Below are 22577 nucleotides of genomic sequence, written 5' to 3' on the forward strand. Positions count from 1 at the left end.
GCTGGTGACAGATAAATGGGGCATTAAGTTGGTGGCAGATGAAGGGGGGCATTAAACTGGGCCAGATGAAGGAGGCATTAAATTGGTGACAGATGAAGGGGGACATTAAACTGGGGACAGATCGAGGAGTAGACATTAAACCTGGGGGGGGGGGGGGTGTGGAGATGGAGGGTGACATTAAACTGGGGGCAACTGGAGGAGGAAATTAAACCATGGGGTCGGTAGCTGGAGGGGGACATGTCTACCTTTAGTTGCCCCCAGTTTAATGTCCCTCTCCAACTAACCCCACTGTTTAATGTCCCCCTTCAGCTGCCCTAGATTAATGTTCCCTTTGAGTTTCTGCCAGTTTAAACTGGGGCATGAGGAGAGGGACTTAATACTGTGTGGTAATTGGAGGGGAACATTATAACGTGGGGGCATATAACGTTAGGGTGACTGTAGAAGCATGGAGGCATATGGAAAAATAGATGAGAATGGGCAGAGTCAATGTAAAAGTGGGAGGAGCTAAATTTGCAGTGGTGCGCATAGCACATTTTGTCCCTCTTTCTGTCCTATGAAAGTTGGGAGGTATGGCATCATATTTGTAACCCCTGCAGAATAGAAATTCATCTCATATAATAGATGCCATGAAAATTGCTGAAGGAACCCAAAAATCCTTAAATCTGTAAAGGAAATTAAGATTAATCATTGTATGTATCTTGTCTTAATTCATCGCCATTTTTAAAAGAGAACCTTGCTCCACCTCCATCTAAGTCTAGTTATTTGTATAATTTAATATGAGCTGCTCCACTGATTTCAGCACAGTTGGAATTTCTTCTCTAGCCGCCACAGTTTCCGAGCAATCAATGCTGCCAGTTTTAGCAACTGATGTGCTATTGAGGCTCTGAAGGGCCTCAAAGTCAGAAGTGTGGTGTCAGGCAGGAACAGGCAAAGGGTGCAGTTTAGAGCTCTGACACTGTTCTGATTCTGATTGGAGCTCTGAATTACATCCCCTTGTGTGCTCCTGCCTGACACCACCCACCTGACAGTATAGAGCCTAAATATCTTAACAGGTGTCAAAACTAACTAGTCATTGCTTGGAAATGGAGCTAGAGAAAAAATTCCAGCTGTGTAAGAAGGAGTGGAGCATTTTAACAGACGGTAAGAGCTGGAGTTGGTTTAGGTGATGAAAGGTAAGTAAATAGGTAAGTATATACTTACTTAAGGAATAGAAGTGTTATTGTTTACATGAAACTAGAAAATCTTTTTACCATGCAGTGCAAGCTTTCATAGAGGATATATCTCATTAACACACATTTCTGCCTGTTCTTCCATAGTGTACCATTGTCAGCTGCTGGAATGTCTCATGAAGTATAAGCAAGAGGTGTGGAAAGTAAGTACGAAGCAGGAAAATATGGCAGTCATGTGGAGATATAAGTAATCCAGCTACTGCCAGGGTCTCTCTGAGGGGTGGGAGTTTAGGTGCAATGGAGACATTATAGGGTATGACTTTATATCCACTTGTGATCTGTGGTGCTTATTTACTGTTTAGTTAAGTTACTGTTTACTAAATAGTTCCTATAGACTTCCCTATGGACATTACGCTACGTCTTGTAATGTACATGATTATTTATCTGTAGGATTTACTATATGTTATTGCTTATGGACCCTCTCAAGTGAAACCACCAGCCGTACAAATGCTTTTTCATTACTGGCCTAATTTGAAACCTCCAGGAGCCATTAGCGAATACCGTGGATTGCAGTATACAGGTAAGACAAAAAAAATTTCAGGTATCTTGATCTTCTATACAACAACTACTAATGGCCATAATTACAGTTGTTAACAGACCATTACTGATCCTGTACTATCTACTGCAGAGCTGCATTTACTGTTGTGCTAGTGGCATAGCTGGCATAGATTTCAGGGATCATTTATGCAAATAAGCTGGTGTAAGTGATCATAAATATGCCACACCCACCTCGCCCCATTCCAGGAAAGTGATAAGAATGGCTCAAAAGTTACAAATGTTGCATATGTTTGCACAAAAATTAGCAACTTTTTCATGTCTTGTACACCAGAAAACTGATGTACAAAGTATGATAAAACTCCCCCAATATATTCACACATTATACTACTTATCCTGTAGTGATCCTGAGTTGCAGGTTGTTTTCTACTCCAGAGCTGTACTTACTTTTCTTCTGATATACATTAAACTAATTCTCCTGTACTAATCCTGGGGTACACCCTGCATGATACTCCGGAAGTGAATTCACTTTTCTGCTTTTAAAGTCACAGAGGAAGTGTCATCATGCCTTGTTTGACAGTTTTCTGGAATAAAAGGTAACACATTTTTGTGCAAGTCAGTTTTTTGTGCAAAAAAAATGGATTTGCTCTTTTTTTTCACTGCCCTATCCACTTTCCTGAAATGAAGCATGGTGTGAATAGGACCATAGGCTATTCCCTATGCATGATAAATAGTGATGAGCTAGTAGTATTCGATCGAATACCTCACCAGCATAGAAATGCGTGTAATCGGCCGAACACCAAGGGGTTAAACGCATAGAATATTCGAAGCATTTAACCCCTTGGTGTTCGGCCGATTACACGCATTCCTTTGCCGGCGAGGTATTTGATCGAATACTACTAGCTCATCACTAATGATAAGTAAAGTCTACGCCAGCTGTGATCCTGGCGGACAGTGTAACCAATTATGTGGTAGATTTATTATTTATTTATTATACCTTGTCTTCCATCTTTTGGAAGGGAGTATGGCGAAGGGAGTGGCCTGGGTGGGGCTACTGACCATACCAAATTTACGTTCATTTACACCAGTTTACTGCCATATATGCCAGTCCTCATAAATCAGCCCCATTTTAATTATTCTGTACTGATCCTGAGCTATTATACTGCAGAATTAACTCTCTTACATGTGACTGTAGCACTAAACAGTGTTTTATCTCCCCAGCCTGGAATCCCATTCATTGCCAGCATATTGAATGCCACAATGCCATCAACAAGCCAGCAGTCAAGGTACATCAGTACTTTTTTGTAAAATATATGATGAACTGTACCTGATACTCATTCACCATTAATGATCGACTGGAGATGTGGCCTATGAACATGAAGTGATATAGGTCACATTGAGGCTGGGTTTGCTTTTTTACTGAAGAACTGTGTGTGGTAGTTAAAGGGGTTTTCTGCGAATTTTTTTTTTTTTTTAAAAAAAAGGTCTGTTATTGCTATTAATGGGTTAAAAGTGCACCCATATACTTTTAGCAGTGTTTTGAGTGATTTCTAGGTGTCTGTAGCATTTGTTTACATGTGTAGGTCCCTACTATGTAACTTCCTGTGTGCCTTCCATGCTACCTCCCTGTCAAAGCTCCCCCCTCCTCTCCCCTCACCAGAAGCGGTGAAACGGAAAGTGATTATCAGAAAGAGTCACATGACCGCCTCAGGGATATAGGTAATTATACATTTTTTAAAAAAAATACAAGTAAATTAGAAATTAGGCAGGGGGAAGGGGTTGAGTTTATTCTGGACGACACCTTTAATAGTAGTAATGGGCAGCATGTATTACTATACATTTCACCTGCATTCTGCCAACCAATAAGAATGGCTTTACAGACCAAAAATGTCCGAAACAAAAATACTATTGTTATACTCTGGGGTCTCTTATTACAAACTGCTGATAGGACCTCAGGGGTTATGTTGGCGTCATGACGCATAATGATGGCGACATAATCCCTGAGACCAATCAGGGATCGCTGAAGTCAGACAGAAGAGTCAAAAAGAACCAACATTATACTGTGTGGAACTCAATATAGGGTATTATACTGTGTGGAGGGGCCGCTATGGGACATTATACTGTATGGAGCGGCCTCTGTGAATCATAATAATGCGTGGAGGGGCCGCTAAAGGATATTATACTGTGTGGAGCTCACTATAGGACATTATACTGTTTGGAGGGGCTACTATGGGACATTACACTGTGTGGAGTGGCCACAGTGGACCATTATACTGAGTGAAGGGGCCACCTGTATGCTAACAGCCAGTACACCAGAGGTTTCCAATGCAATAGCCATTACCATACAGGTGAAATGTATAGTAATGTGCTACTCAGTACTGCAATTAAAACCACATGCATTTCTTCAGCATAAAACCTAGTGCAAACCCAGCCTCACATGCTCTTGAGCACTGAGATCTATTTGCCCTGTTCAATTGCAGCTCTGCTGAGTCTGCATAGCTATTTTTTGTTAGAATTATAAATGCTAGTTAAGCTGCTCTACTGGAGAACAAGCCTTCATATATCAGCTTTCTGGACACCCATGCCTTGATGGGAAGAAGAATCGTGAGCTTGTAATGCATTAATGTTACCACTAGATGTCAACACAGGATTTAATAATGCAATCTGTTATTTTTTTCTTTTATTATGCGCCTATTCCTTCAAAGGGCTCCAGTTTAGGACATAAAATGTTGCCTTGATATTGGGTAAATAAAAGTACCTTCTGTTTTTGTCACTTTATTATTGGAATGCTGACATTCTTTTAGTTTTATTTTTCCATGAATTGTGTTGGAACCCTGATACTTTCACCCAAAAGATTTGCAGATGATAAAAAAAGATGAAAACAAAATATTGAAAACATTTTTTCAGTATCGAATATGAGCACCATACGCAGAAATATTCACATATACACACCTTGGCATACTATTAGTGAGGTTATTAATTATTTAAGGAATGTTAAGCCACACTAAATGCCCTTTGGCGTACAAGTCATCAAGATTGGTTGCCGGCAGCCCCTTTAAAATTGCCAACCAATGACATTCCAAGTGTGCTTGATGGGAGGCAGCGACACTGCAGGCTACTTACAGTAACATGAGCAACTTGTATGAAAAAATGGTTCTTGAGACACTTTGAAGAAATGGTTGTACTGCTGGTTTCTTGAAACAAGTCATTGTATTGCCAAGCTGTTAGTGTAATGAAGACTAGAGGGGTCCAGCTACATTATTCCACCCAGACCATAATCCCCAGAGTAGGGCCAGTTTGTCGTTTCCTTGTTAGGACCTCTTCAGAGCATTACCCTATCTCCATCTGTCACAGCATCCGAGATAAAAGGGGGACTCATTGCTGAAGAGGACAGACCTCCATTCCAGCCTTCATTGCCATTTCAGCACTATCATAGCCTTCTAGAGCGGTGGCATGATGTTAATGGAAAACCTGTAGCTGAATGTCTGGCTCATAGCCCTGTGTCGTGCAAACACCTTTTAATGGTTATGTCAGCACCGTTTGCCACACTAAATTTGGGATGTGATGTCCAATTTCACTTGCAGTATAAAATGTATATGACCGTATACACCATTCTATCCATCTATGCAGAGGTTCGCCTCCTCGCACCTCTTGCTGTCATACCAGTTTCTCATTGTTTTCGCAGCCATAGATTCTGTCCTTCTCATGTTGTTGAAGATGGACACATTGATGAACATGAGGCATCACAAAATTCTTATACACTACTTGATCTGATTTTGGATATTTCCTTTCCTTTCAATATCGCTTTTATGCCCCTCCCACATGTCATAGATTGAAGCATTAACATTTGATAGTTTGCAGATCTTAGCAATACTTGGTACTCAGTTTGTATAATCTTACAGCTTGTCCATCATGGTGTTGCAATTTAATTGTTTAAGAGAATAAATGATACACGCTGTTACTTTCTATACTTCCACAATATTTATAATTCAGTGAGTATTACCTTATTTATTTTATTGCTTTCTATCTGAAAAGTCATAAGCTCTTTCTCCTCAGCTTGGTCCTGTAATGTCATGGTGGCCCTCTGTGAATTACATACCTTTCTATTTTCACAAGAGAGTCACGTCCCAGGCAGCTGAATTTCTTGTACATTTGAAATTGGATGAATTGTACCATACTGACTCTCCACAGGGGACTCTTATCACAGTTACAGGACCTGTTGCCAAGTACAGAATGCTAACTGCTATATATCTTTTGGTTCTTGCTGTGTACCTGAATAATTTGGCATTCATTTTTTGTCAACGGCATCCATCTATTTAAAAGATATGGCCCCTGGAAACTTACCAGTAAACTAGCTATGAATCTCCAAGTGGACATGAACTTTTTACCTTCCCAGAGAAATACAAAATGTTACTCCCACTTGGAGAATCATAGCTAGTTTATATATAACCTTCCATGGGCCTTATCTTTTGAATGGATGGATAGATTTATAAAACAAGCAAACTAAGGAAAAACCCCACCAAATTATTGAGGGATACAGTGAGAATCAAATTATATATAGCATTTAGTACTCCGTGACAGATCCTCTTTAATGCTGGGGAATCAACAGGGTTATAATGTTTTAAAGAGGACCTATCAACACCTCCACCAACTCCGGTTCTTAGTGTCTGTAAATAACTGCTGCTCTACTGATTCCGGCACAGTCAGAGATTTTTCTCTAGCCCAAACCATTCCCAAGAAATCAATGCTGTTACTTTTGGTGCCCGATATGCTATGTAGACTCTGCACTGTCAGGAGGGCAATGTCAGACAGGAGAAGGCAAGGGGTGTGATTCTGAGCCCTGATATGCTATTTAGCCCCCCCACCACCACCACCACCACACACACACACACACACACACCTGATACTGACCTTCTGACATTACAGAGATTAAATAGCACATCAGGCACCAAAACGAACTGTGCTTGTTGTTCAGAAATGGTAGAAAATTCCAACTGTGCTGGAATCAATACAGTGCCAACTATTAACAGGTGTTAAGAACTTGAATTGGTGGAGGTGGTGAAAGGTCTTCTTTATACTCGAGTATAAGCCGAATTTTTCAGCCCAGTTTTTGCGCTGAAAAAGCTCCCCTCGGCTTATACCCGAGTCAGAAAAAAAAAATATTTTTTTTTTAGGGGGGGGGGGGTGTCTATGACCAGCCACAATGTTAATGTATAGAATCTCCCATAAGATGCAAAAAAAAAAAAAAAAGTTCTAAATCACTTCTTTCCCTAGTATACATACAAAAGTAGAAAATTACTGTGAGACACATACACATTAGGTATCCCTGTGTCTGAAAGTGCCTGGTCTACTGAATATAGGGTATCTGCAGTGCTCATATTCCGTTTGGAAGGGGTTAATAGGAGCACTGCAGATACCTTATATTCAGCCAGACTGAATTCCAAGTGGGGGAAGAAAAAACAGTCCTCAAGTTCAGGGAAGGGGCAGACAGACAGACAACCAAAACTACCCCTCCCCTTCCCCAGCACCCATCAACTACTGCACCAAAAAACTCCAACCATTTAAATTTTTGAAATTTTCCAGTAGCTGCTGCATCCCCCCCCCCCCCCCCCCCCCTCGGCTTATACTCGAGTCAATAAGTTTTCCCAGTTTTTGGTGGTAAAATTAGGGGCCTCAGCTTATACTCGGGTATATACGGTATATAGGAGAATATAAAGAGAAAATGAAAATAACACTGTCCCACAGCAGAGTTTGCACTGTCTCTAGCTACCAATGTGATGCTGCATTAAACAGATTAATAGCAGAGCACAGAAAAAGTGACATTTAAAACTTGAAGGTGTTGTCCCATTAAAGATTCTTTTTCCCTATCCACAGAATATAAAGGTCACATTGCAGGGGGTCTGAAAGATGTCCCATGCCTCCTTCATGTCGCAGAGAAGGAAGCAACGGTCACGAATATGCGCTGTCATAGTTGTCGGAACCCCAGCAATGTAACACTTATCCTGTGGATAAGAAATACGTGTCTTTAATACCACAACCCCTTTAAGTGAACTCTGATCAGAAATATACAGAATGGTGAATCACATACAGTGTGCATAAAAGAAGTGCAAAGTGTGAAGACAATCAGGTGAGGGGTGGTGGGATGGAAAAAAGTGTTTTCTCTGGACTGCTTCACCATGACATATGACAAATTCCTTTTTTTGCAGATGTGTATTGATGCAGCACTATCAGTGGCCCTGGGGGACAAACCACCCCCACTGTACCTGTGTGAGGAGTGCAGCCAAAGAATCACTGGGTGAGTAGCTGGATAGATAACTTATAGAGGTATCTTATACGCCCATTGACAAAAAAATTATGCACCCAGATACAAATATTGGATTGCTGCCAAATTTGGCATTCGTTTGGGTCTTGGTCTTGCCACTAAAGGGGATAAAAGTACTTCATCTTCTGCCCTATACACAGGGACTACTTGTGGGTAGTGTACCTCTCGGTGACAGATCATTGGTTAGGCATGCCTCTATGACACATTTTTCCCAGTTATAAGAGGGGGTACAACATTTGACTAAGAGAAGCAGGATGTTCTGACCTATCTGTTAGGGGCAGTGGTTACTTTAGGGCTTGTACCCATAGCAGAGAGTATTTAATTGATCTGCCAAGGAACATGATTATTCTCAGTTTCCTTGTTCTGTTGTAAGTGTTTCTGGCACTTACCACAAAGAAATTTGGCATAACAAGGTCCATTATGTCTCCTGCCGTTAACAGCCAACCACTAGCACCTTTGGGCCCCTTCACACGGAGGATACGCTGGCTGATTCTGAACATGTAAACGTTCCGAATCAGCGGCGTTTAAAACAGATCCCGTTGCTTTCTATAGGAGCCGGCATACGTGCGCTCCCCATAGAAATGAATGGGCTGCTTTTTTCCATTCATTTATATGGGGAGCGCACGTATGCTGGCTGCCATAGAAAGCAGTGGGATCTGTTTTAAACGCCGCTGAAGCGGAACGTTTACATGTTCAGAATCAGAACAAAAACATATGCAAAAAAGGCTTGACAATAAATAAACATCCAAATAATTAAATAAAAAATATTGTCTGTAACAGACAGGATGGTTGTAAATATAATAAATATTTATTAAAAATACATAATACAACAACAGTTGTCACAAATAAATAATTGTAAAATAAAAAGGGAGAACAACCCAGCAAGATATATATAAACCAGGTGGTGGGTGGCAAGTATATACTGATGAGGCATTAAATAAAATAACCAAGCAAGGTAAAATGTGGCAATTTATATAAGATACAAATAAACACTCAGTGCAAAGTATATACAAAGGCACATAGTGCTAAACAATTGTTGCAACATACCCCAAAAAGGACACCATAATATAAAGGATACGCCAGTGTAAAAGATATACTGTGACCAAACAGAAAACCAAGCAGGAAATAAATAATAATTAAAAATAATAGCCAATGCCTACCCACGGGACCTGGACACCCGACGCGCGTTTCACCTCGCACAGATATCCCCTGACGAAGCCTGTGCGAGGTGAAACGCGCGTCGGGTGTCCAGGTCCCGTGGGTAGGCATTGGCTATTATTTTTAGTTATTATTTATTTCCAGGGGATATCCCCTGACGAAGCCTGTGCGAGGTGAAACGCGCGTCGGGTGTCCAGGTCCCGTGGGTAGGCATTGGCTATTATTTTTATTTATTATTTATTTCCTGCTTGGTTTTCTGTTTGGTCACAGTATATCTTTTACACTGGTGTATCCTTTATATTATGGTGTCCTTTTTGGGGTATGTTGCAACAATTGTTTAGCACTATGTGCCTTTATATATACTTTGCACTGAGTGTTTATTTGTATCTTATATACATTGCCACATTTTACCTTGCTTGGTTATTTTATTTAATGCCTCATCAGTATATACTTGCCACCCACCACCTGGTTTATATATATCTTGCTGGGTTGTTCTACCTTTTTATTTTACAATTATTTATTTGTGACAACTGTTGTTGTATTATGTATTTTTAATAAATATTTATTATATTTACAACCATCCTGTCTGTTACAGACAATATTTTTTATGTTCAGAATCAGCCAGCGTATCCTCCGTGTGAAGGGGCCCTTTGTTTGCAGTGATGTTGTGAAAGTGAAACCTGGACTGCTGTAGAGTGGAACTGTATTGTCCTTAGTAATGTGGTTTCTGGCAACCGTCGCATTAGGGCATGGTGGCCATGAGGTGAGCGCTTCAGTTTGCGCTGGAGCTGTACACTGCACCTACTACTGGTTGGTCCCTCTTGTAGTGATATGAGGGATACCAACAACAGGATAATGTTTGCCCACAAATAGGAAGGATGCAAAATTATCTGTTGCAAGAGTTCTCTACTTGAAATGCGAAGTACTCTAGGTAAAAAAAAAACCTGTTAATGCAGTCACAAGATTTGGATGAAAATGTTCTATGATAGATCCAGTTATATTAGGACAATTCCTTAAAAAAATTGTAATTTTAAGGTGGAATTACTATTAATCTTATCTAAGTATAAGGGAGTCTTCACACGAAGTAAACGCTTTGCTCATTCTGAACGTAAACTCGTTCAGAGTGAGCGGTGTTAAAACAGATCTCATTGATTTCTATGGGTGTCGGCATATGCGCACTCCCCATTGAAATTATTGGGACTGTTTTTTTTACCTATTGCCTTCAATGTGATACGCATTGATTTCAATGGGGAGTGCTCGTATGCCGGCACCCATTCAAGTCAATGGGATCTGTTTTAATGCCACTCACTCTGAACTAGTTTACGTTCAGAATGAGCGGAGCGTTTACTCCGTGTGAAGGCTCCCTAAATGTAGGGGATTAGACTTTAAGGCTAAGGCCCTACATAGTGAGCCGCAGCAAAAAAGCGCTGCTGGAAAAAATTGGTGGAAACGCATTTCGGTTTTTCTGCAGTGCTTTGCACAGAAAGTCCACAGAGTTTTCCCCTGTGGACTTTCTGCTTCTATTATACCTATACGGAAACCAACAGCTTTTCTGTAGGTTTAATTGACTTGCTGCAATTTCCAAAACCACATACTTTTTTTTCAAATCATAGCATTTCCACTGCAAATTATTTTCCGCAATGTGTGAATGGGATTAGCAGGAATCCCATCCACTTTGCAAGGACTCTAATGGCGCTGAATTTGGTGTGAAATCTGCGTCAAATTCAGCACTGCTACCAGAAAAAGGAACCCATTGAAGTCAATAGGAGGCTTTTTTTTCAGCGCTGAATTTTACACGGATTCCACAACAAATTCAGCGCCATTTTCCTCTGTATGTCAGCATACCCTAAAGGCTGGGTTCACATGGGGATTTTTGGACGGGAATCCAATCCAAAAAATGGCTAGCTGCAACTGGAGTCATTTTTTTGGACTGGATTCTGAGGCAGATTCCACGTCAAAATCCAGTCCAAGAGTGAACCCAGCCTAAAGCCTCGTTCCCACGGAGTTACGCGGCGCTCATTTAGACATGTAAACATTTGTCAGAGCGAGGCGCTTCAAAACAGATCCCATTGACTTCAATTGGTGCCGACTTACACGCGCTACACATTGAAATCAATGGGAGGCTTTATAACCCATTGATATCAATGTGTAGCGCGTGTAAGCCGGCACCCATTGAAGTCAATGTGATCTGTTTTGAAGCGCCTCGCTCCGACAAATGTTTACTTGTCTAAATGAGCGGCGCGTTACTCTGTGGGAACAGAGCCTAAGTGTTTCTCTAACGGAGACTTGGGAGTGCAGGTATTGTATAGAAGCTTTTGAAGTGTTGCTCTTCTGCTCACAGATCTGTTCATTTCTGCAGGGATCACAGTGCATGGCTGATAGATGTTCTCCTGCCACAAGGTATGTGTAATTCAACACCTGTACGGTAGGGTGTAATTTACATAAATTGCCCATACATGTTAGATTTCCTTGGCCGACAATAGGTTATGAAAATACTGTGAACGACCATTTGCATTGGCATTCTTTTTTTCTTCCAAAACTAGATTGAACATTGAAAATTTTTTAGCCAGCAGTAAGTGAAGTATGAGAGTGTTTGGCATGAGAAGCCATGGAAATAAGCAAGAGTCTGAACTCTTTTCTGGTTTAGTAGGCACGAACAAACTAAAATATTGCCACATGGCACTGTTTATGTACATACCTGGCATAATTTAGGTGCTAGGTTAACATCTGTGTTGGAGTCTCTCAGCTGTCTGTGGGTAACCACTTTTTTAGCAATAGCTCTACATCATGTGGCCCCGAATGACAGAGAAACCAACACTAGTGTGAACCTAGCATTAATGTGTTATTTTCCTTGCCAAAACTCAGTGAAGCTGTAAACATTTCAATAGTAATTGACTGTCTTTTTGTTGAGTGGAACAGTAAAATCTGGCCTGTGCTTTTCCTAGCCAAAAACCCCAAATCATTAAAGTTATATACACTAAACTGGTATAAAAGTGCCCGAATAAAACATGTCTACCACCATAATGAAACAGAAAAGCCATTGCTTGTTCACTTTCCAAACACCATACTACCCAAAAAGGTAATATTTTTTTAGTGCTTGTAAAAGCTATTAATTCTTCCTATAGAACTGTGTATGTGTATAAACACCCAAAGGCATCTGCCCCATAAAGGTATCACATTTGGATAGTTTTTTTTTTAATTTTAAAAAAGCGTATAGTGTGTATTTTAAAAGGATGTTTGTGTACCACCTACAACCATACGAATACCCATAGCCATAACTATGTTTGCATTAAAGAGCTAGAGCGATAGAGCCCTACGAGACTTGATGTGTTATGCACAACATTTTAAGGAAATTTGCCCTGTTGGTTCAGATCTAACCCATTTGGACCAAAATTTTTGCTCCAAAGCTTCTCAAAACCAAAATTAATTATGAAAAGTTTGCTCCTCTCTAATGTTGATCAATCATCAGTTATTTTGCGCAGACCCATTGCAGGGGATTTATCAAGACAGGTATTTAATACACTGATCTTAAAAATCCCTGCAGTTTCTGAAGGATGTTCCTCATTTAGGAGGGAGCCATGTGCCTCACAACTGCCATAGATTTGAGGCATTAGGAGTTTGATGATTCAGACAAACAATCTTACCATCGATCAAATGGCTGCATCATGGCCGTCACAAAAACTAACATGTATGGTCAGCTTTAGTTTAACTATGGTGCAGTCACAGACGCAGAGAAAGAATCTGCAGCTGCACATCTGCCAGACGGCCATAGCGAAATCTGTCATTTAGACTACCCTAGCGCTCTGTGATGTTTTAACTTTGGTTCAGTGGAACAATAAGGGTCTGGGTCTTACCGGGAACACCAGGCTATGGGGAAATGAGAATGATTATACTTTAATCTAATGTTAAGTTTTGTATATTTCTTACTCTACTCTTATGGAAAACACGTAAAAAAAAGTTACTTATTCTTGTTCCAGTGATCCTCTGTTCATTTCATTTTTTGACAATGAACCTTTAAAATTATGAAATATTCATGTATTCAGTATTTTTGTGGTGGATTAACCATTTAAAAAAGAGTTGTCAGGTTCTTTTTTTATTGATGACCCATCCAGATGATGGAGATCAGTAGAAACCTGACATACAGGACGTTTGGTGATCAGCTGTTTGAAGAAGTGTTTTCAATCTTTACATTGTTTGCTGTGCTGTCTGTTTTGTAGCAGCCTTGTGATTGCTCTATATGCAGCTTTGTCCCATAGAAGTGAATGAAACTGATAGCATGCCATGTGAACAGAGAAGAGGTCACAGCACAGTGATCACACGAGTGCTGCAGCCCCTTCAAACAGCTGATCATCCTGGGTGCCAGGTGTCAGACTTCGCACTTATCTCTTAATGATGATGTTTTAATAAAAAAAAGAACTAGAAACCCCTTTAAAGACAAGTTGTCCACTCTCCTTGCATGTCTGTTTTAGTAAATACATGTATTCCCCATGAATTAACAGGGTTTTCCCGTATAAATGTTTCCCCTCCTCTTCTTGGTTTTATTGACAAGTTGGTAGGGGGACTTGGCTTGTGTGATGTCTAGGTCAGGCCAGCAGCATTCTCTGAGATTGTACTTGTTCTAATCTAGGCATTGTCATTTCTGAATTTCTATACAGAGATGAATGCCATGGGTCAAGCACACTGTTCTAGCCTTTATCAGAGCTCACTGAGTGACAGGTTTTTCTTTAGCTGTCAATAACAATGAAGAGACGAGGATATGTGTCTGACCACTGCTAATAGATAGCAGAGGTGGCCTGAAACCCAGGCAACAACCTGTACACACTGAGGATACATATTCAGCTGTATCTAACAAATGGAGCAAAATAGATAAAGCACTGTACTGGGTAAAACTGCTCAGTATGCTGTTCTATAGCGAGCTTCAAGAAAATGGTGCTCGGGCATGTGCAGTAGCGCTCAGAACAGAGCATTACTGCGCATGCCCAAGATTTCAAAGCGCAGGACCGAGACTACAGAGAATGGAGGAGGTTACACCTAGGGAGAAGGCGGCATCACGGAGCACAAGCGAAGGAGAGGGCTTTACAAGGGTATGACGCAGGGGGGTGCTCGATGGCCTTGAGGAACGCCCAGAGTGCTTGTCCAGCTTCATTTGCATACTGGTTTTACCGATATGTAAAAAAAAAAGGCTATTCAGGCATATAACTATCTAGAATCACGATTTCCCAATGATAGAGCCCCTTTAAGCTACGACTCTAAGGGTGCATTCACACGGAGTAACGTGCCGCGTGACCTGGCACGTATATGCCGTGTGAGATTTTGAGCACCGTATATGCTCCCATTGATTTCAATGGGAGTTAGTCTCGTATACTCCGTGTTATTTTGCAGCCGCGTATATGGCACTCAAAATCTCACACGGCGTATACGTGCCAGGTCATGCGGCACGTTACTCCGTGTGAATGCACCCTAAGTATGCATTATTCTTCTGTTATCCTGCACAGAAATTTATAAATAAGTTTCACTTGTCAAAAAAATGTGTCCTGCCATAGTCTGACATTGTCAGCACTGATATGGATAGTGTTCAGTGCAGGTACAAATACACTGCAGTACTAAAGGAAATAGTAGTGTCAAGGTGTTAATTTATTAATCCATTTACAGGGGGAATAGCGGAGGGAAGGAACAAATTTAATCCAGAATTGTTATTTCTGGTTGAATATAAGTACATATTAAAACAGACATGTCAGAAATAGTGAAAAGACCACTTTAATTTTACACACAAAGGGGGAGTTCACACGGAGTAACTTGCCGCGTGATGTGGTACGTATATGGCGTGTGAGACTTTGCGCGCCGTAAACGCTCCCATTGATTTCAATGGGAGCATGGATCGTATACGCCGCGTTATTTCGCGGCCGTGATTTTACGGCCGCAAAAATAACGCGGCGTATACGATCCAGGCTCCGATTGAAATCAATGGGAGCTGTTACGGCGCTCAAAATCTCACACGCCGTATACATGCCACATCACGCGGCACGTTACTCCGTGTGAACTCCCCCAAATTGTTGCAAGAATCATTGGTACTTGGTATTGCATTTTCTCTAGTTCTTACAATAATTGATGGATAATGTATTTTGGGTGGAGTTTACTCCTAATAACAGACAATAATAAATATTACAATGTAAACCTGCTTTTAGGATCAATGTAATATTCTCAAATTGTGTTCTCAGAGTTACAGAATAGCCATATTAGATTCTAGGATATTATGTATTGATTGCTGCACAGAAGATAAATTGCCTGATAATAGCAGTGACAGATAGCAGCAGATATCAGCAGACTTTAATAATGGTCACAGGGAAAATTGTTTCCTGGCACATTAATAACTGCTCAAAATCTATCAATAAGTCATACACTTTCATTCATTTAATTTATTGCAGGAAATGATAGTAAATGGTAAAATGTATGGCATATATAAAAAAAAAAATCAAAAGCATAGTCAAGTAATAAAACATCGTAAATAAAAGTAAGTTAAGAAAAATTAATACATTAAAGCGTAAGCATATTAATTAAATGTAATACATAAAAGTAATTGGAAAATAAAATAATGTAAAATTGTAATTATAGATAAGATAAGATAAGATAATAAAAATTACATGAAATATACAAAAGTAAAATGAAACTAAATAAAGTGATATAAAAAATAAAATAACTTAAAGTAAATTTATATTGCATAGAATTATTTTTTCTTTCAAATAAAATTGTAAAGAGAGCCTTTTACCGCCTCCTCCATCAAGTCCAGCTCTTAGCATCATATGCTCCACTGATTCCAGAAAAGTTGGAATTCTTTCTCTATCCCACCATTCCTGAGAAATCAGTGCAGATAGTACCTATTATGCTGTACCATGCTGCTGTATGATGAGCTATCAGGTGGGTGGTGTCAGACAGGAGAAGACAAGGGGTGTGATTATGAGCTGTAACATTGCAAGTCTCTGATTAGACTTAATCCTGCTCCCACCTGTCAGTACAAGAGCCTATGTAGCATATCAAGGTAGAGAAAAAAAAATGTGGGAGCTAGAGAAAAAAATCCAGCCATGCTGGAATCAGTGATGCATCACCTATTAACAGAAGCTAAAAAGTGCAGTCAGTGAAGGTGGTGAAAGGTCCATTGTAACTAGTTCTGGACAACCCATTGACTATATGCAGATGGTCCACGCTTAACCATGCTAAGATGTATTTGTACATCCTTGCATGGGTAAGCAACTACACAAAACCATGTAGCTATAAGATGCTGATTTTGGCTATTACTACAGCTGTACCTCCCATAGAGAAGGCAAGGACAGTTTATTACAATGTGAATAAAAACGGACCAGAGAGTTAAACTAAAACCTCATTCACAGCTGTGTACAGTTGCAAGAATAAGTAAGTGACCTATGTGGTCTTATTGTCATACAAATCTCAATTAAATACAAACACATTCTAACTAAAGCAATACCAAACAAACTGTTTCAATATTAATTTCTTTATTGAACACATCCAAAGTGCAGGAAGAAAAAGCAAGATGAGACAAGATCGGAAGTGTAGGTTTGACTTATTAAATAAAGGCACACAAAGCTTGGTTACTGACAAATCTGCTCTTCTCGAGAAACATTCTTTAGGTTAGGGCTACACAACAACTTTTTTCACGCAACATGAAGATGACAATGTGTAGCTATGTGAACTGTGCTTAGAGACTTACATCCTTTAGATCACTTCGAGAACACAGTGGAAAATCCTGTGAAAGGGGTGAGAAAGAAATCAAAGGGTAACAGAAAAAGACCTACAAGCTGCAAAATCCTCTGTTCTTTATTAGAAAAAGACCGTAGTGTTCAGGAAAGGATACCACAAAGGAAGCTGCTCCTACCTAAAATAAACCATTGCTTCCGATCTTGAGTTTGCCTGAGACCTCCAAGATGTTCCGAAATGCTTCTTGAAAAATATTCTATTGACAGAGAAAATAAAAAGGACACTTATAGCACAAATGCTCAACACTATGTTATGTTAACGCTATGTAACAGATCTTACAGTTATTAAATACAAGGGCCCATGTTAGAGCAGCCATGTGCCGTTTGTGAGTTGGTCACTAATGAGGCCTGGGATTAGCTACATTGGTCATCTGGCAAAAACATAGCATCACTGCTGACGTCAGCTGTGGGGCCGCTATACAGAAAACCAGACCAGATGCTACTGAAAACAGAGGATTAGGGGGAATTGAGTAGTATTTTTCATGTTACCGGTTTTATCAGTATCCCTATTAAATCTTAGGGACATAAGATAACAATTAGAAAATATTTTATTTGTGATCACTGTAGTAATTCCAAAAGATTCACTTACTTTTTATTGGAAATAAATTTAAAGGGATCCAATCATTGGAATCCCATTTTTTCTCCATAACACGTATGAATAGCCCTAAGAAAGGCTATTCTTCTCCTACCTTTAGATGTCTTCTCCACTCTGCCGTTTGGTAGAAATTCCAGTTTTCATCGGTAGGCAAATGAGTCCCCAGCACTCAAACAGCATTGGGGGCGTCCCCAGTGCTGTGAGAGAAATCTCCAGCGATGCCTCTATCTTCGCCTGGAATGCCTCTCCCTGCTACTTCTTCCGGCGGCGGGTTTCAAACTTCTAGGCATGTGCAGTCGGCTCTTCCATCGGACCTGAGGCAGAGACGACTGGGCATGCCCGCGGCCATTTTCTTGTGGCCGCTTACACAGTAAGCTGGTGTAAGGGGCCACAAGAAAATTGCTGCAGGCCTGTGCAGTTATGTGCTGTTTGAATGCTGGGGACTGCCCCCAGTGCTGCGAGAGAACTAATTTGCATACGGATTTGCATTTGAAAACCGGGATTTCTACTGAACGGTGGCGCGGAGAAGACATCTAAAGGTAGGAGAAGAATAGCCTTTCTTAAGATTATCCGTACGTGTTAGGGAGAAAAAATGGGATTCCAAACATTGGATCCCTTTAACATCCATTGGATATGTTCACACACAGCAGATCTTTCACAGTAATGTCTGCAACTGTACCTCATATAACTGGGGTTTCCAGTAATCCATTCAGGTGCTGTTGAAACAACCCCATTAACCACTTGTCGACCTCCTGTTGACTATATATATTGCTGTTGCTGCCTTTCCAATGGCTGTATACACAGCTCTTAATGAGTGCTGTGTACACAGCCATAGAAGCCGCCATCTTCCCTCAAGCCTGGTGGAAATGCCTTTCCAGGGGTCTATTATGAGCTTATGGGGGAACACAATGTGTAAAAAAATAAATTAATTAAAAAAAATGCCACTACTATACATCACATGCTGCAGTCCACTCCCCGGAGACACAAAACTATGTGTCACCTATGTGAAAATGATCAGAACGGAGAGGAAAACCTTAAAAAATATTTTAGAAGCCCTTTATGCTATTAAAAAATGGAAAAATGTCTCCTTTTTTAATGTTTTCCCATATTAAAAAAAAAATGTTAAAAAATAAAAATGGCATAAAATAAAGCCCTATATATCACTGAAAAAAAAGGCAAAAGTTATTTGAATACGTTTTTTATAGCCTTCAGAATTGAATATACCAAAAAAAGCAAAACTGTACATAGTCATGAAGTGTTTGATATGTATACAGCCATATTATTTCTGTAGAAATTGGCATCACTGATTCCCTTGTGTTCCCTGGAGCCAGCTATATTTGGCATAAACATTCAGATGGTTGCCACTAGATGGCACAAAGTCAATACGATTTTGTAGTGGTTCCTTTTTTGAGAAAAAAAGTGATATGGTAGAAACTATTTAAAGACATAAATAATGTGAATTCTTCACTCTATATACCTATCTATGAAGTACATGCCTGGTTATCAGACTTCTTGAATCATTGGAATAATAAAACTTCACTACATATATATCTATAACGTCCTTCCACTGTACCTCCGTCCTTGTCTATGGATGACACTTGTGCAGTGTTGCGCCCATGTGTATTTTCAGTATATATGAGTGTCCCAATCCCTGTTCTTAGTGCAAATGGTTCATGTGAACTGTACCCATTGAAAAGAATAGTCTATGGGGTCCGTGTGCTTTTACTGCACAGCGCTTGCAGTTGCGTTCGGTATTCCATTTGAGGGGGGGCCCCATGTGGACTCTCTGAAGGGAATACCGAACGCAGATGTGAACAAAGGGTAAAAGGGGAGCAGCACACGACTGTGTTTCACCCGGGCAACACGGTCCGTGTGTTAGCCAGATATACCGGCTTGAATTTCGTGCGGTGAGCTGGAGTCCTAGCAGAGTAGTTATCTATGATGCTAGGACTCCCTGCCTCCCAGCGACATACTGCCCTATATCAATTAAAGTACAGGACAGTATGTCGTTGGGATGCAGGGACTCCTAGCATCATAGATAACTATTCTCTAGGAGTCCTGCTCCCAGCACGAAGTTTAAGCCAGTAAATCTGTCTGACACACGGACCTGGCCTTGTAGCACGGGTGAAACACGATCGCGTGCTGCTCCCCAAATTGCCGGCCTCAAAGGGTGTGATTTAGTGCAATGACTGCAGGAATAGATTAACCTGCTCCCCTTAAGCTTCCTGTGGCTAGTTAATGTAAATTTGCATAAGCCAATCTAAGGTTCTAAAAGTTTATAACTTTTCAACAACAGTAAGCTTATTGAGGGCCACCATAGGAAAGGACGTTATTTGATGTGGGACCAACTTAGGGTAAAAAAGCACTCAACAGTTTTGTTTTGTATAACACTAATGTAAATGAGGCCGAGCAGATATTGTACTGTATGTGATGGCGCTGTTTACTGAGTTCTGTGTACATGTCTTATGCAGCTGAGATTTCAGCCATTTGTCAGAAGAAGGTAAGAACTACCTAGCTTTGTCGGCCGTGTTGTCATCTCTGCTGTGATGTGTCTGTTTGTTGCCTATGTCATTGTTGTCAATCATAAAGGGGTATTACATGCAATATGTCCATTACAGAACACTGTGCCTTTAACAAGCAGGTTCCAGCATAACACAATCAGATGTTCGATCCCAGTCTGCTTGCCAGTGGTTGTGATGTTACAACTCCCAGCATGCCAGCAATATGGCTTTGGGATATGCTTGGAGTTGCAGACCACTGACTTGGGGCACGCTAGTAATTGTAGTGCTGCTCTAAGACTTGCACCGTCAGCTTTGTTTCATTCATTGACCTACAAAAGGAGGTTTATGGTTTTATGCAAAACTAAATTATTGTATGATGAATTGTTCTATAAAGTTCGAATAGATTGTGCTTCAATGTTTCCCATGTTTTAAAATGTCTGCTTGATGTCAATGAATAAAAACTTTCTCATTTATATGGCTAAAGTCCAATCCAGCACAAACAACTGCAGCCCTTTATTACACTGTGGACATACGACTGGTTACAATGAATTTCCAGCCTCTGGATGCAAATATGACAGCAAGCAGATGTATAAAAAAATGGGAAAATTAAAATTTGTGTTGTATTAAAACGTTGTAGGATCAATAACCTAAATTTGCATAGAAACAGAAAACCTGTCTACAAAATCACATGACTTTATTGCATTTTTGCATGTGCAGAATTGGTATTTCTCATGATCACTTTATCCATTGTAAACTATGTTGTGAGTGTTCACCATCAACATCATGCTGCTTGCAAAGATTTGTACTTGACTACATAAAAAACCTATTTCATTGTCCGGCATCACTAAATTATCAAGGTTAGGTAGAAGTTTTTATAAAATATGGTTGAAGAATTAACAGTGATGACCATATTATCCAGGGAGATTTTGGTTAATTTTTTATCCCTTAAAGCAACTTGTGAGTATTGTAATCTTTTATTTTAATTCCATCCTAAAGATGCCCTAATAACCATTTGTGCCCACTAGTATTGAGCAAGTAGTATTCGATTGAATACCTCACCGGCATAGGAATGCGTGTAATCCGCTGAACACCAAGGGGTTAAACGCTTTGAATATTCGATGCGTTTAACCCCTTGGTGTTCGGCCAATTACACGCATTCCTATGCCGGCGAGGTATTCGATCGAATACTACTCGCTCAATGCTAGTTCCCACTAGTTGGCCTACAATTTAATATGGAACTACATTTATTAAAACTTATTACTGATTTCCAGAACTGCAGCTCACATGTAAGAAGGGCGGTGGTGACTTGCTTCTCTGCTGGATGCTGTGGCCGCCATGGTAATCGACCAGTCCGATATTGTAAACGCTGCCACTCCTACCACCACAACAGCGAGACTGGGGGAGCCTCTTCATCAGAGACTCACTTGTTTCAGACCTCACCACCTCCCATCAACACACGGGAGTGTGGGGCGGAGGAGCTCGTGTGCGCGGTGGAAGCAGTCATTAGGTAAGAAATGCCTCCATTCTATTAAAACAGAAGTCATCTCATTAGTTTTTTCATACATCTATAGTGCTGGTAAAGGGAACAAACTTTGCAATATATTTTACAAAAGAGAAATGCCTGTGTCATTGTGATTCTGCTATACTCTGTACGCAAGCAGATCAGTTTACAATAAAGTCTATGGAGAGGGGAGGTGGGGAAAGAGAGAGATAAAGGTATGAGGCAATATGCAGAATTAAATGAGTCATTCCTGTCAGGAGAAAGCTGGATAGTGATTCCTGGTAACTCAGCTATGTTGTGAAGAGAATTGCTTTTCTATAGTGCATGTTTCTCTGATTTAAGGGAGCTCCCTCCATAGACTTGTGTTGTCCAGATTTGATCAGTGACGGGAGGGAAAAAATAGGCGATTCTCTTTAATTACATATATTACAAAGTTTGTAATTTGAACCTGCAGTATAGATTTATAGAGACAATATAGTTATAAGAAAATTATAAAATAAAATGGAAAAGGGTCTACCTAATAAAAATGAGTCCTAACCCTTCAATGGTTGCCATACATGCAAAAAAAATACATGAAGTCTAGATACAATGAACCTTCACCTCACCCATGCACTACTTTATTTCACGAGTGCTGTTGATGCAGGTGGATTGAACATTTGCTGCCAGTGTCGTCTGAAGCTTACAGATGACTGATGTAGATCTCCGCTATGGGAGGCAACGTGATTAGCTTCTCTAACGAAATGAGACTCTAAAAGCAAACAACCCTTTTGATGGAGTTGCCCAAAAATAAAATATGATGGTGTTTGGCATTTACTGCTGCGATAGATGATCCAGTGACCATTTGCTCATGTAGTAATGCAAACACCATGTATTCAAAGTTTATAGTAGTGTGCGCGTTCACCTAATGTGCTAGTAGACACACGTGCTCAGTTACTCGCCCTACAGCCAGGTCTTTGCATAGTTATCCTCTGTTCCCTGCAGAGCAGCCAATAAAAAAGCTTTCTGTC

The 22577-nt window shown here is 40.3% G+C and overlaps 1 protein-coding gene across 2 annotated transcripts in view; it reads left to right on the forward strand.

The window, feature by feature from the left end:
- The window catches only part of UNC79 (unc-79 subunit of NALCN channel complex), a 138507-nt gene that overhangs the window by 53629 nt on the left and 62301 nt on the right, over window positions 1-22577 (forward strand). For both annotated transcript variants that reach the window (XM_075282435.1, XM_075282436.1), the window contains exons 6-12: window positions 1317-1372; window positions 1620-1749; window positions 2946-3010; window positions 7931-8019; window positions 11564-11604; window positions 20040-20068; window positions 21341-21576. In XM_075282435.1, the coding sequence (XP_075138536.1) occupies window positions 1317-1372; window positions 1620-1749; window positions 2946-3010; window positions 7931-8019; window positions 11564-11604; window positions 20040-20068; window positions 21341-21576 (646 nt within the window). The remainder of the gene's footprint in view (window positions 1-1316; window positions 1373-1619; window positions 1750-2945; window positions 3011-7930; window positions 8020-11563; window positions 11605-20039; window positions 20069-21340; window positions 21577-22577) is intronic.

This window comes from Leptodactylus fuscus, chromosome 7, assembly GCF_031893055.1.
Source record: "Leptodactylus fuscus isolate aLepFus1 chromosome 7, aLepFus1.hap2, whole genome shotgun sequence".
NCBI classification, from domain to species: Eukaryota; Metazoa; Chordata; class Amphibia; order Anura; family Leptodactylidae; genus Leptodactylus; species Leptodactylus fuscus.